The following is an 11,688-nucleotide window of genomic DNA, read 5'->3' as shown; positions in this document are numbered from 1 at the left end:
ACTTAATTACTAAACCTGTACTGTGTGCTGAAATCAGATGAGTGCTGGTCTCCAGGGAGACGACAGTGTGGGCTACCCAGTGACAGAGAAACTGGACTTCTGCAGCGACAAAAGAGGAAGGGGTTATAAAATAAGTAAAAAATCCTGACTCTGAAAGTCTTCATGACTAAGTTCTCCTTGTGATGTTAGTCATGGAGTTTTCTGCCAATTCTCTTTCATTTGATTGACTTCATTTACTATTATTTTACCTTAATTATAAGAAGGGGAAATTATCGCCATTCTAAAAGTTTCGTGGTGACCAGACTGGGCTGAGGCTGAGTTGCAGATGTTTCTGACGTGTGTCTGAGGCTGCCTCTACCAGGTACCTACTTATGTTGACTGATCATCACAGAAGCTTTTGTTTGGGGGCCACTAAGAAGAGTGTTGGAACACGAGAGCTAATGGAGAGGGAAGAAGAGGAGAATGGAAGGGTTGATACGACATTTGCTTCCCTGTCCCCCTCACATGCATGAGAGACTAGTTTAGAGGCTCGATGGTGGAAGTGATAGGACCAGAAGCAGGAAGAGTTGTCTTCTTTTGAGGAAAGACCCTGGGCACAGGCAGGCAGTTCATAGCCCACATGTCCATTAGTAGTGAACGGACTAGAGTAATTGAAAGGCTCACAGTGGCTAAAACTAGTAGGGGCTTATTTTTTCTCACATAAAAAGTCTAGATTGGTGACTGCTGGTGTTGGCTCAGCAGCTCAACAAGGCCTTCAAGGACACAGACTCTTTCTTAGCTTTTCACTCCAACCTTTGTAGCCTTTTGGCTTTCCGTTCTCATGTTTATTGGCTAATGGTCACAAGATGGCTGCATAGCTCCAAATATGATGTGAGTGTTCAAGGAGAGCACAAAGGGAAAAGGCAGTACAGTCAATATCTGCTCCTTGTACCAGCAATTCAATTTTCCCCAAGGCTTCCTAGTAGTTTTCAGCTACGTCTCATTGGACAGAATTTGATGACATGGCTACTGCTAGGTGCAAGGCAGACTGGAAAATCCAGCTTTTGGCTTTACCAACTTTTATAGTGCAGGTAGCTAAGGAAGAGGCATGGCTGGCTAGATAATTTCTGGGGCCTCGGGCAAAATAAAAATGGAGGATCCATTGTTCAAAAAAGCAGGAAAAAATTGTCACTAAAAACATTAAGTATAAACTTATTTCCTTACTTCTGCAATCTCTCTCTCTTATCTTGACATATTTTATTTGCTATTTAATCTTGTTTTAAGTAAAGAAAAATTAACATTTTAAAGTATTAGCATGAATTTTACCACTAATCTTTAACTCATAAGTGGAATCATTGAAATTACACAATTTGTAGTTTATAACTCATACATGCATATGTATTTGCACGTGTATTTCATTCATACCAGAACAGTAGAAACACTGCACAAAACTAACGCAACTGTTTTAACTCACTCCTTGACACATGTACATTCTACCAGGACACTCTTACCTTTAGTTCACTAATGAGTAAAGAAAGATGGGAAAAAAAGAAACTATGGGTTGCCCCTATCTTTTTCTTTCCTTCTATGTCATTATTTTCAGCATAATTAGACGGCTAATGCCAGTAAGTAACACTAGTAAGAAAGATATGATAGTGTTTCTTGGTCATTTGTGTTTCTTTTTGTGTTGGAATCAAGTTGTGGTTTAAATGGACAGTGTGACCTCTCAGGGCCGTCACTTACTCAGTCATAGACATAATACACCTACCTTTTACTCACTTTTGCTTTGAGTCACTGAACTCCCACACATCATGAGGCCACCTGAATATCATGTTCCTGAGGCAACATAAACACTATGTGCAAATGGGGTGGCATGGAAGAGGGGACACAATGCGTATTTCCTCTGCACACGTGCATGCTCCATTTTTCCATCAGACATTGCTTTCAAAACAAAAGTCCAAATATAAAATTAAGAATTTCAAGATGGCAACAATAGAGCATTAAACCAAGCATGGGGCTTTTCTGAGTGCTGAGAGCCCTGGGCTGCTGTACAGATCGCATGCCCTTGAAGCCAGCCCTGGCAAAAGGGCCTTGGAAATGGGTAATGGATTAGCTAATGTGTCTCCCACATGCCCGAGTGATAGTTTAACCCAAAGTTGGCCCACCTCCAAATGCAGATCACAGCAGTCTTTGACTCCATAGCACCCGCAGGGTGGAAGAGAAGCACACACGTGGAAAGCATAGTCAGCAAAGCCAATGGTGAGGTACCTTGACCAGAAGATGGAAGCTAAAGAATGTAGAGGACTAGTTTCCATGTGTTAGTACCATGAGGATTACTAGAGACAATAAAAGTTGGAAGGGGGCAGGGAACTAAAAGCCACTGCATAGGAGGCTTTAATGTTGACATAACCTAATTCAAACTCAATGGGATGTGCCATTTCAGTTGGAAGGATGTTGGGGTGGCGGGGGGGTGGGAGGGGACTGTGAAACCCCTGAGCTCTTCCCAGCTAATATGCTTCCATTTTACTTCATTGCAAGCTCAATACTACCAGCTTTGAAAAACAATAGTGGATTCAAGGATGGTCCACAGAAGTCATTGAATAATAACAGCAAACACCTATCCAGCATTTACCACCTACAGACACCGTTCTCAGCGTGCTACAACAAATTTAATTTTCATATCAACTCTACCAGGTGGGCTGCTACTACCACCAGCATTTTATAGAAGAGGACACTGAGGCACAAAAGACTTAAGGAACTGCCCAAAGTCACATACCTAGTAAGTGGCTGAAGTGAAATCCCAACCCACGCTCCAGGGCCCTTCTACTTAACCACAAATTAACCTCTTAACCACTCCCTTGCCTCCAAAAACTGGCACCATTTGCCTTTATGCTGGCATATTATACATCCACCAAGATTTTGTTCTATTCCTGGTACTTTTCTCCTCTTATACTTCCTAGAACTAATATACTTATCACAAAAATGGAGGAAAAATAGTGTTTTGATTGTTGTTTTGATTGTTGGCAAGTTGATCCCCCTTTGGTCTTTCCAGAGCTCATTTTCAGGATGAATTAAGTATTACTTCAAAGTTTGAATTTACTAGTTGTTCTAAATGCAACACATCAATGTCACCTCACACTCAGTCCATGCTAGTTCAGTTATTTCCTATCAGCATGTGTAAGTGTATTTAATGTAAACCGCAGACCACTCACAATGAAAGATGGGTTGTGAGTAAAGTTCTCCCAATTTTTTCTACATTATAAATAGCAAACCATCCTGGATCTGCTCACAGGCAGGCCAGGTGCATGTTCCACCGTCAATGAGGAAGGCTGTTCCCATGTGCACATTTTATAACTGTAATACCGTTGTATAGTTTCATCAGAATCTAACATCTGATGGTATCATGCTCTTAATGAACCGGATCAAAACTACGTATTGATGACAGCACAGTGCCTTTTAATTTGCTCCTCCTCAGTTCTTCGTATTTAAAAAGCCTATCAGTGGTGATGACTTTCTTCATCTTTTAATCTGACAAACACAAACCCGTGAACTATAGAGACTGGAAACTGACCAGGTGAACACAGAGCAGAGAGATGCCTGGCAGCCCATCAACAATACGCACAAAACCCCAAGTCAGGGAAAAGCACAAATCAGTAAAAGGAAAAAAAAATGAAGGAGATGATGCTGGACCAGAAACAGGATTAAGTTCCTGACTTAAATCATCTTAATTACCAGCCAGCCGTATCCCTAGAGAAGAAAGATTAGCAGGACATGTCTGGAGAAGACAAATGTACTTAAACAGGGTCAAAAATTTGCTTACACTACACTTGGGTGCAGAGAGAAAATAGATCCACATTCTGTTTTCTTTGTTTCTTTCCTTCACCAATCTGCTCTTCCTCACAAGTCTCCACTCTGCTGGCAGTGAGTGCCAGCATTTAGCCGGGTCTTGTAACCTCCATCCAGTCATTATCACTCCCTCTATAGGTAACTCTATCTATTTTGGATATGTGCCTAGTGTTTCAGATGTCTTCCCTTCTTCCTGCTCTTCTCCATAATAGTGTTTAGTTTTTTGAGGGGAGGGGGTGTAGAGGGGAGTGTTGAGAAAGGGCTTAAATCCTCAGACAGGTTCTTGTACTGTCCTCTGGTTCTCCCAGTCTCTACAGCACATACCTTATTTACCTGGTCACTACCTTGTTGGTAACTGTAGGTAAAGCTTTTGGTTGAAGAATGTAGTGTTTGTTCCTCTCCACACAGTTGGGGATCCTACAGAGCCTGGTGGTCCTCTCTGCTGCCTGGGCCCCCACCTTGGCCTTCACTAACACTGGACTCCTGAGGTCTGACCGTAAGTGCCTTTCCATCCCTGCCCTCAGCTCTAGTGCCACTTTGTTCTTGATGTAGCAAACCTCCCAGCAAGCCTGCCAGCTACCCTCTCTATGCCTCCTCAGGCCAGAGAAGAACTTCTTGATATCCTCTATGACACATGACAGCCAAAAAAACCTAGGAAGCCAAATTCAGTCCCTCCTTCTCTGCCCAGCCACATGTATTCTGATTTGGCTTCCCCCATACTGGGAAAGTCTGGAAGTTGTTTTCCCAGAGTTCCAGATGGCAAGGACAGAAACATCTGTCTTTGACCTCAACCTATTTAACATGCTGGCCCCATTCTGAAATTTGGCCTGAAAGAGTTACTCAGAATATACATCTCCAGTCTCTCCCACCTCTAGCCTCCCTTTCATAATTTCTCTGAGCCAGAGAGGCAGTCATTTTTTTTTTTTTTCCCAACATGGCTAAAATTAAACCATTAAACTCAACATTTTTTTTTTATTGATGTTTTAATAGTTTTTAACATTGTGAAATTTTGGGTTGTACATTTTTGTTTGTCCATCACCATATATATATCTCCCTTCACCCCTTGTGCCCACGCCCCATCCCCATTGCCACAGGTAACCACAATACAGTTTTCTCTGTCCATGTGTTGGTTTACATTCTACATATGAATGAGATCATACAGTGTTTGCCTTTCTCTTTCTGGCTTACTTCCCTTAAGATAATATCCTCCAGGCCCATCCATGTTGTTGCAAATGGGACAATTTGTCTTTTTTTATGGCTGAGTAGTATTCCATTGTATATATATACCACATTTTCTTGATCCAATCAGCAGTTGAGGGACACTTAGGTTGCTTCCACTTCTTGGCTATAGTGAATAATGCTGCAATGAACATAGGGGTGCAGAAGCCTCTTTGGATTGTTGATTTCAGGTTCATTGGATAGATTCCCAGTAGTGGGATAGCTGGGTCATAGGGCATCTCTATTTTTAATTCTTTGAGGAATCTCTATACCGTTTTCCATAGAGGCTGCAACAGTTTGCATTCCCACCAGCTGTGTATGAGTGTTTCTCCACATCCTCTCCAACATTTGTTGTTTTTTGTCTTGGTGATTATAGCCATTCTAACGGGCGTGAGGTGGTATCTTAGTGTTGTTTTGATTTGCATTTCGCTGATGATTAGTGATGTTGAACATCTTTTCATCTGCCTATTGACCATCTGTATATCTTCTTTAGAGAAGTGTCTGTTCATTTAGAGAGACAGTCTTTTTACATTATCTACATCATAATCTATGTTGTCTCCACTGCTTTGATATTCACAGGTGATCAACTGCTTCTTTATTCCACCATCTCCTTGCCCGGGCAAGAAGCCTCAGGGTTCAGCCTTGAAGTTGCAAAATGTCAAGAAAGCATAATTTTAAAAGAGAAAATTTAAGATTTGCAAAGCATCATATCCTATTATATTTAGTTGGGTTTACATGTTGTTAACTGATAAATCTATATACAGTTTCATTCTCAGATACTAGTTCTTTTTGTCAAAGCCCCAAGTTTCAGAAGCCAAATATACCTAAACTGAATGAAATCAACTGATCATCCAGTAACTATGAAATAACTATGAAGTAAGCATCATGAGCCTGTTTAACACTTTGTGTACTGTCAACATATTAATGCAATAAAAAGCAAAGATGACCTCCAGCTACAGAAACCAGAAAGACAGGGCAGGCAGTGACTCATTAATGAAAATGAGGAATATAAGAAGAGCTTCCTTGACAGGGACCAGGTAAGAATTATGTGTTTGATTTTAAACATGGCAAGTTCAACTTACCATGGACAAATCAAAGTTCACCTGGAGATTTCTTCTAGAAGTACTCGAAGATTATTAAGCTGGAAAATAACACCATAAACTTTGCATTTTTTGAAAAACATCACTTCTCAATATCTATGTTTTCAAAACGAGAATCCAGAAGATTCTGGTAAAGGAACTACAACAAACCATCCTTTGAGACTTCTGGTTCTGAATGGTAGGCTTAATCTTAAGAGTGGATAAGAAAAGAAAGTATAGACTGAGAAGTGAAGGGGACAGAGGACAGACCCCATGAGGAATACCAGTATTTGTATGGTGGGCAAGGGGGAGGAGCTAGCAAAAGAGAAGTAGAAGACAGGAAATTCTGTATCACAAAGGTCAAGGCAAAATAGAGTTTTAAAACGTAAGAACAGCCAATAGGGTCAAATGTGTTTATGAGACAAAGATCAGGGCCAAGAAGTGTCCATCAAATTTAGCAATCAGGAGGTCTTCGATGGAGTAATAAAAGCAAAATGCAGACTACAATAGATTGAACATAACCATGCAGGAAAGGAAGAAAGCTGATACACACTGTAAATTTTGGCTAACAGGGGTAATAGCAAGAAAAAAAATCAAGGAATTAGGTAGAATTTTTAAAGGTAAAAGATACTTGGGCATACTCACAAGCTGATGAGAAGGAACCAATCAAAATGGAGAAATTGAGGATGTAAGAAAGAGAACAACTATACAACAGAATCCTGGCAAGTCAACGTGTGAGAAGAGAGTACCAGAGCTTCCTAGGTAAAAGTAGGCTCCCTCTTCCTCTGAGATTTGATTGAGATGCGGGAAGCTGACATTAAGAGCAGCCCACAGGAAACCAAAGGATTTTCCGGGTTTCTTGGTGGAGTAAGAGGTGAAGGAACCATTAGGAGAAATGGGGGAAGAATCTGACCAAAGACGAGTGAAAAGACAGATAAACAGAGACGAGTGTCCAGCTAGATTTAGGCAAAGCAGTGGACAACTGAATTGGTAGGATTGATCCCAAGATGGGAGTTTGTAGATGTTGGCGCAAAGGGTAGAAGAGGTGGAAGGGAGTTCATTAACAGGCAGGAGTCCAGACAGAGTACGAAAGGAAGAGAGGCCAGCAGGAGGATATTAATCTGAAGGAAAATGGAGAAATCAAGGAGCTGGATATCTCAATAAAGCCAAAGAGAGAAGATATTGAGAGTATGAGAGTGAGGTAGCTGGAAGAAGTGGAAATTGTAGTCAAAGATTAGGATATTGACATTTTCAGAGGTAAAGCCATATGGGTGTTGGTAGGAAGCTGGGTAGGGCAGTGGGAATTAAGATAAATGTTGATAGAACTGAAAAAATCACAAAAGAGTGAGGCAGGGTGGTGTCTATGGGATACGGAAATAACTAAAGGATGGAGTTCGAGTGGGAAGGGAGGTATAAGGCAGTGTCAAAAATTTTCAGTGTATGTAGATAGTCAAGAGTGTGGTTAAACAGAAGTGTAGGAGGTGGCGTAGCCAGATTTTGTGAACTTCAAAAGAGAAAGGGATTGGGTTAAATCTTCCCTTAAATAAAGTGCTGTAATGCAATCAAGTGGGCCCTAAGTAGTTCCATGTGATTGTAAACAGATCTGAGCCACAGGAATCCTCATTACTCTAAAAGGATAGCCAGACTTACGTCACCCCCAATGAACTTCACAAACTGCCCCAGAACCACTCGATAGAGAAATTTTTCTCTTTCATTGTAGAAGAGCTCCTCTGGAGGTACTATAATGAAAATGGCACAGAACCAGCAGTGAAGGGAGCTGAAATCTGATGCTGCACCTACCCCTGACTGCGTGAGCTTGGGAGCGTCACTTCTCCTTCCCGGACATCATTTTCCTCATCTGTATTCATTTATCTATTGATGCATGTAATTCACATTATCTATGGAAGCCTAATATGTGCTAGGCACAATCCTAAATGTTAGGACATAGCAGCAAGCAAGAGACCTAAAACCAAGTGGCCTGCAGTTGATTGTTATCTCCAAGTTCTCCCTACTCAGGGATTCTAATTCTCTCCAGCAAGTGCATGTGTAGCAAGCGGAAGCCCTACAATTTCATCGTAGCGTTGCAAGACCCAAAGACCTTTTGGGATTCAGTTAGAAGCAGGTATGGAATGAGATGGTGGTTCCCAACTTGAGACCCTTGGACACTGAGGGAGTCCATAAAATTACTAATAATAAACTTTCAAAATACTGTTGCTACCACTTTAAGAGAGCCAAATGGAAATTACACTCAACACATTTTATCACCTCAGTAAAAATTAAGTGTTTCTGCCTAACGGTCGCACATTCTAATGTGCACACGTGCATGTCTCTGCTTTAAAAAGGGAAGAAAGTATTATTATTGTGCAATAAATATAATTTAGTAAAACAAAGTTCCTAAGCAAACTGAAACCAAGGGAAATTTAAAAAAATTTTTTTAAAGCTCCTGAGTGGTGAAAACTTGGAGACCCCTCAGCAGAGTGGAAAACCCTGGAATTAGACTTTGAAGATATGGTTTGTTCAAATCCCACCTCTGCCACTTCTTTACGAGTAGACTTGGCTATATTTCTCTGAGCTTCATTTGTAAGACCAAACTAAAAGCTTATCTCTTATAGAGTTGAGAAGATTTAGTGAGGAATTTTGTAGTTTCATGTTGCTTAACATGACATAATTAAAATAATAACAACAATAGAACTGATAGAGTGGTGGGAGGAGCCTGAGATGTGGAGTCAGACTCCCCAAGTTCACATTGTAGTTATTCACCACTGGGGGTGGGTGACACTGGACGAATGATATATTTTCAGAGCATCTCAGTTTTCTCAACTATAAAATGGGTTATTTTGGGGCCAGCCCGGTGGTACAAGCTGTCAAGTGCGTGCACTCCACTGCGGCGGCCCGGGGTTCGCCGGTTCGGATCCTGGGCACGCACTGAGGCACTGCTTGTCTAGCCATGCTGTGGTGGCGTCCCATGTAGGGTAGAGGAAGATGGGCACAGATGTTAGCCCAGGGCCAGTCTTCCTCAGAGGAAAGAGGAGGATTGGCATCGGATGTTAGCTCAGGGCTGATCTTCCTCACAAAAAATAAATAAATAAATAAATAAATAAATAAATAAAATGGGTTTTTTGGGGATGAAATGAGATTTTATATATATATTTGTACACACCATATTATATATATCTATCTATATATAAACACTTTATATATATAGCTTGGCACGTTATAAAAGTTTGATAAATGTTTATCCATTCTGTTCTTTAGAAGCCCTTAAGTGTTATACAAATAAAAATGTTATTATTCTACTTCTCTAGTCTAGAGCATCATGCTTCATTTCCCCTAGATATCCACTGAAATACAAATCTCGTTTGAAAACGTCAGATACATGAAAGATGTTTAGAGCAAAGAAGAGTTAAAGCACTATAAAAAATAAGGCATATTATATTATTTATATAATATATATTACTAGTATGTAATTAATATTTTATTATTATATTTTACTGCTCCCATCACTTTACTACATTACATTTAGCCTGAAGCATGGGTATAAAATAAATATAACTTCTACAGAGCAATTCAGCATTCAACTAGTCAGCTAAGAAATTCTGTCTCCTCCATCCCCCTCCGGTAAGTCAGTTTCCAACGAGAGAGGTGATTTTCAATCTCCCTTCACACCTAATGATCAAGTCAAGTATGACCAAGTCTAATCAATTAGCATTAAGTCTAACTAGCACAAAACACCATCTTATCCTGCCTGCTTCCAAGTTCTTTTTTCCGTAGGTATCCTGGCAGTTCAGAAAGGCCGTGTAAGAATCCTCGGCATTGCTCCATCATATTTGAGTACAGATTCGTACTGTATCTGGATGCAGCCCGTTTGTCATTAGCCAATACTCGCAAGAAGTGTCTCTGGGTATAAATGTATTCATTGATGTAGTTACAAGTGTTACTGCACAAATTCAAATCACCTTATTGCTTGGCAATTCTGCATGGTCTGTAGATTGACAGCAAGCTTAGGAACTAATGAAATTAGTTCCATTAGAGACCTCGAGCTCTCTGCATAGAAAGGAGAGGGGGCAAGAGAGGGTGGTGAGAATAGATAACGTTCACCGTAAGTAGGAGCGTTAGTGAAAAGGTAAGGTAGTATTGGAAAATCCAGCAGTACGTCTGTTATCTCCCCAACCCCACCACCTGTTTTATTGGTCTTTGTATGTGCTAACGTTTGAAAATTGCCTCTTTGTAATTAATAAATACTTATGAAGGGCTCTTAAGTCCTGTGTTAGCAAATTAAAAAAAAAAATTCAATAATGTACTGCATCACATGTCTTTCTTCTCAAGGTGGTCATTCTAAATCTCAACCCTGGCCACACATTTGAATGACTCAGCAAGCTTTAAAAAATGCTAATGAAAGGTCCCATGCCAGATCAATTAAATTAGAATCGGGGTTGGGGGGCAGGCATCAATGTTTTTTCACAGGTCCCCAGGTCATCCTACCGTGTAACCAGTGTTTGGAGAGCAGCTGTGACGTCCACATTCTCTGGTACTTCCAAAACACCTTATCCTTTGCACAAGTCCTGGAGAAGGTGAAAATGTGTGTGTGTGTAGCGGGGATCCTATATGATGAGTTGGAGCAAATTGTTCTAGCTCAGAATCTATCTTGCTGATAGGTGTGTTTCTGAGATAAGGAGACCAGATCCTCCTGCAGGATATTGCAGATGCCTTAGGGAGTTTACCTGGATTCTTCAAAATGATCCGAGAAAGCCAAGTTTGCAAACGCATCCTACACTTTCCCTTGCCCAGGTAGAAATAATCCACATAGCTCATTTTCAGCTGGAACATCTGTCTTTGCACCTCCCTTTCCAGGCAGTGCAATTCTTTTACTAATTTTGAGTTTATGCCTTTATGAGAATCATCCATAGGCCTTTTATCCCCAAATTACACACTCCCCCAGTCTCCCTCCCTGAGTCTCCCAAGATGAGAACGATTGGGGCTTTTTTGTTTGCTTTGTTTTTGTTTTCAACACAGCATTGCTGCTCATCTTAGCCAGTTTAGCACTCACAGTTTCATTCTCCCAGTATACTTGTCACTACGAGAAAACAGAGGCCAAGAATTATGAAATGACTCTCTTTTGATTGAACTTCGCACCCAGGAAGCCCAATTCGACAAAAATCCAGAGTGAAAACAAACAATAATTGTTCCCCTGGCCCTCTGGCCCTTTGCAAATAAGCCCTCTGGCCAGACCCGTCTGGCCATTCCACTTGGAGCTGCCCAGCTAGAGCAGATGTCTGCCGGCCGGAGGTTCGCCTTTGCAATATGCCTTCTAGAAGTGAGTGTCCTGACAGCTGGGCTCACTCCCAGGTGAGTCACTTTTCAGTTTGTCTCTGGAATTTCACTGTGGGCTTTGATATTTCAAGGTCTACTTCTCAGAGCAAAGCAGGTAAAAAATTATAACCCACATTGAGTTATGTATCCCCAGAATTTAAACTTTGAAAACGGTAAGAAAAGCCATGGGGTGTGCCTCTGAGTTTTCTGAGGACACTTGTTGCTGTTTCCAGGAGTTTCTTTTAAACAAGGCATT

At 41.0% G+C, this 11,688-nt stretch overlaps 1 protein-coding gene across 1 annotated transcript in view; it reads left to right on the top strand.

Annotated features, from left to right (window-relative positions):
• Positions 1-11,352: 11,352 nt before the first annotated feature.
• Positions 11,353-11,688, top strand: part of C9 (complement C9) — a 44,849-nt gene continuing 44,513 nt past the window's right edge. Inside the window, exon 1 of the mRNA XM_004422762.3 lies at positions 11,353-11,468. Coding sequence (XP_004422819.2) covers positions 11,392-11,468 — 77 coding nt within the window. The 5' untranslated portion in view covers positions 11,353-11,391. The remainder of the gene's footprint in view (positions 11,469-11,688) is intronic.

This window comes from Ceratotherium simum, chromosome 18, assembly GCF_057802395.1.
Source record: "Ceratotherium simum simum isolate JZ-2026a chromosome 18, ASM5780239v1, whole genome shotgun sequence".
Lineage (NCBI taxonomy): Eukaryota > Metazoa > Chordata > Mammalia > Perissodactyla > Rhinocerotidae > Ceratotherium > Ceratotherium simum.
Note: the sequence above shows the minus strand (reverse complement) of the source record. Positions and strands in the feature narration are given on the sequence as shown.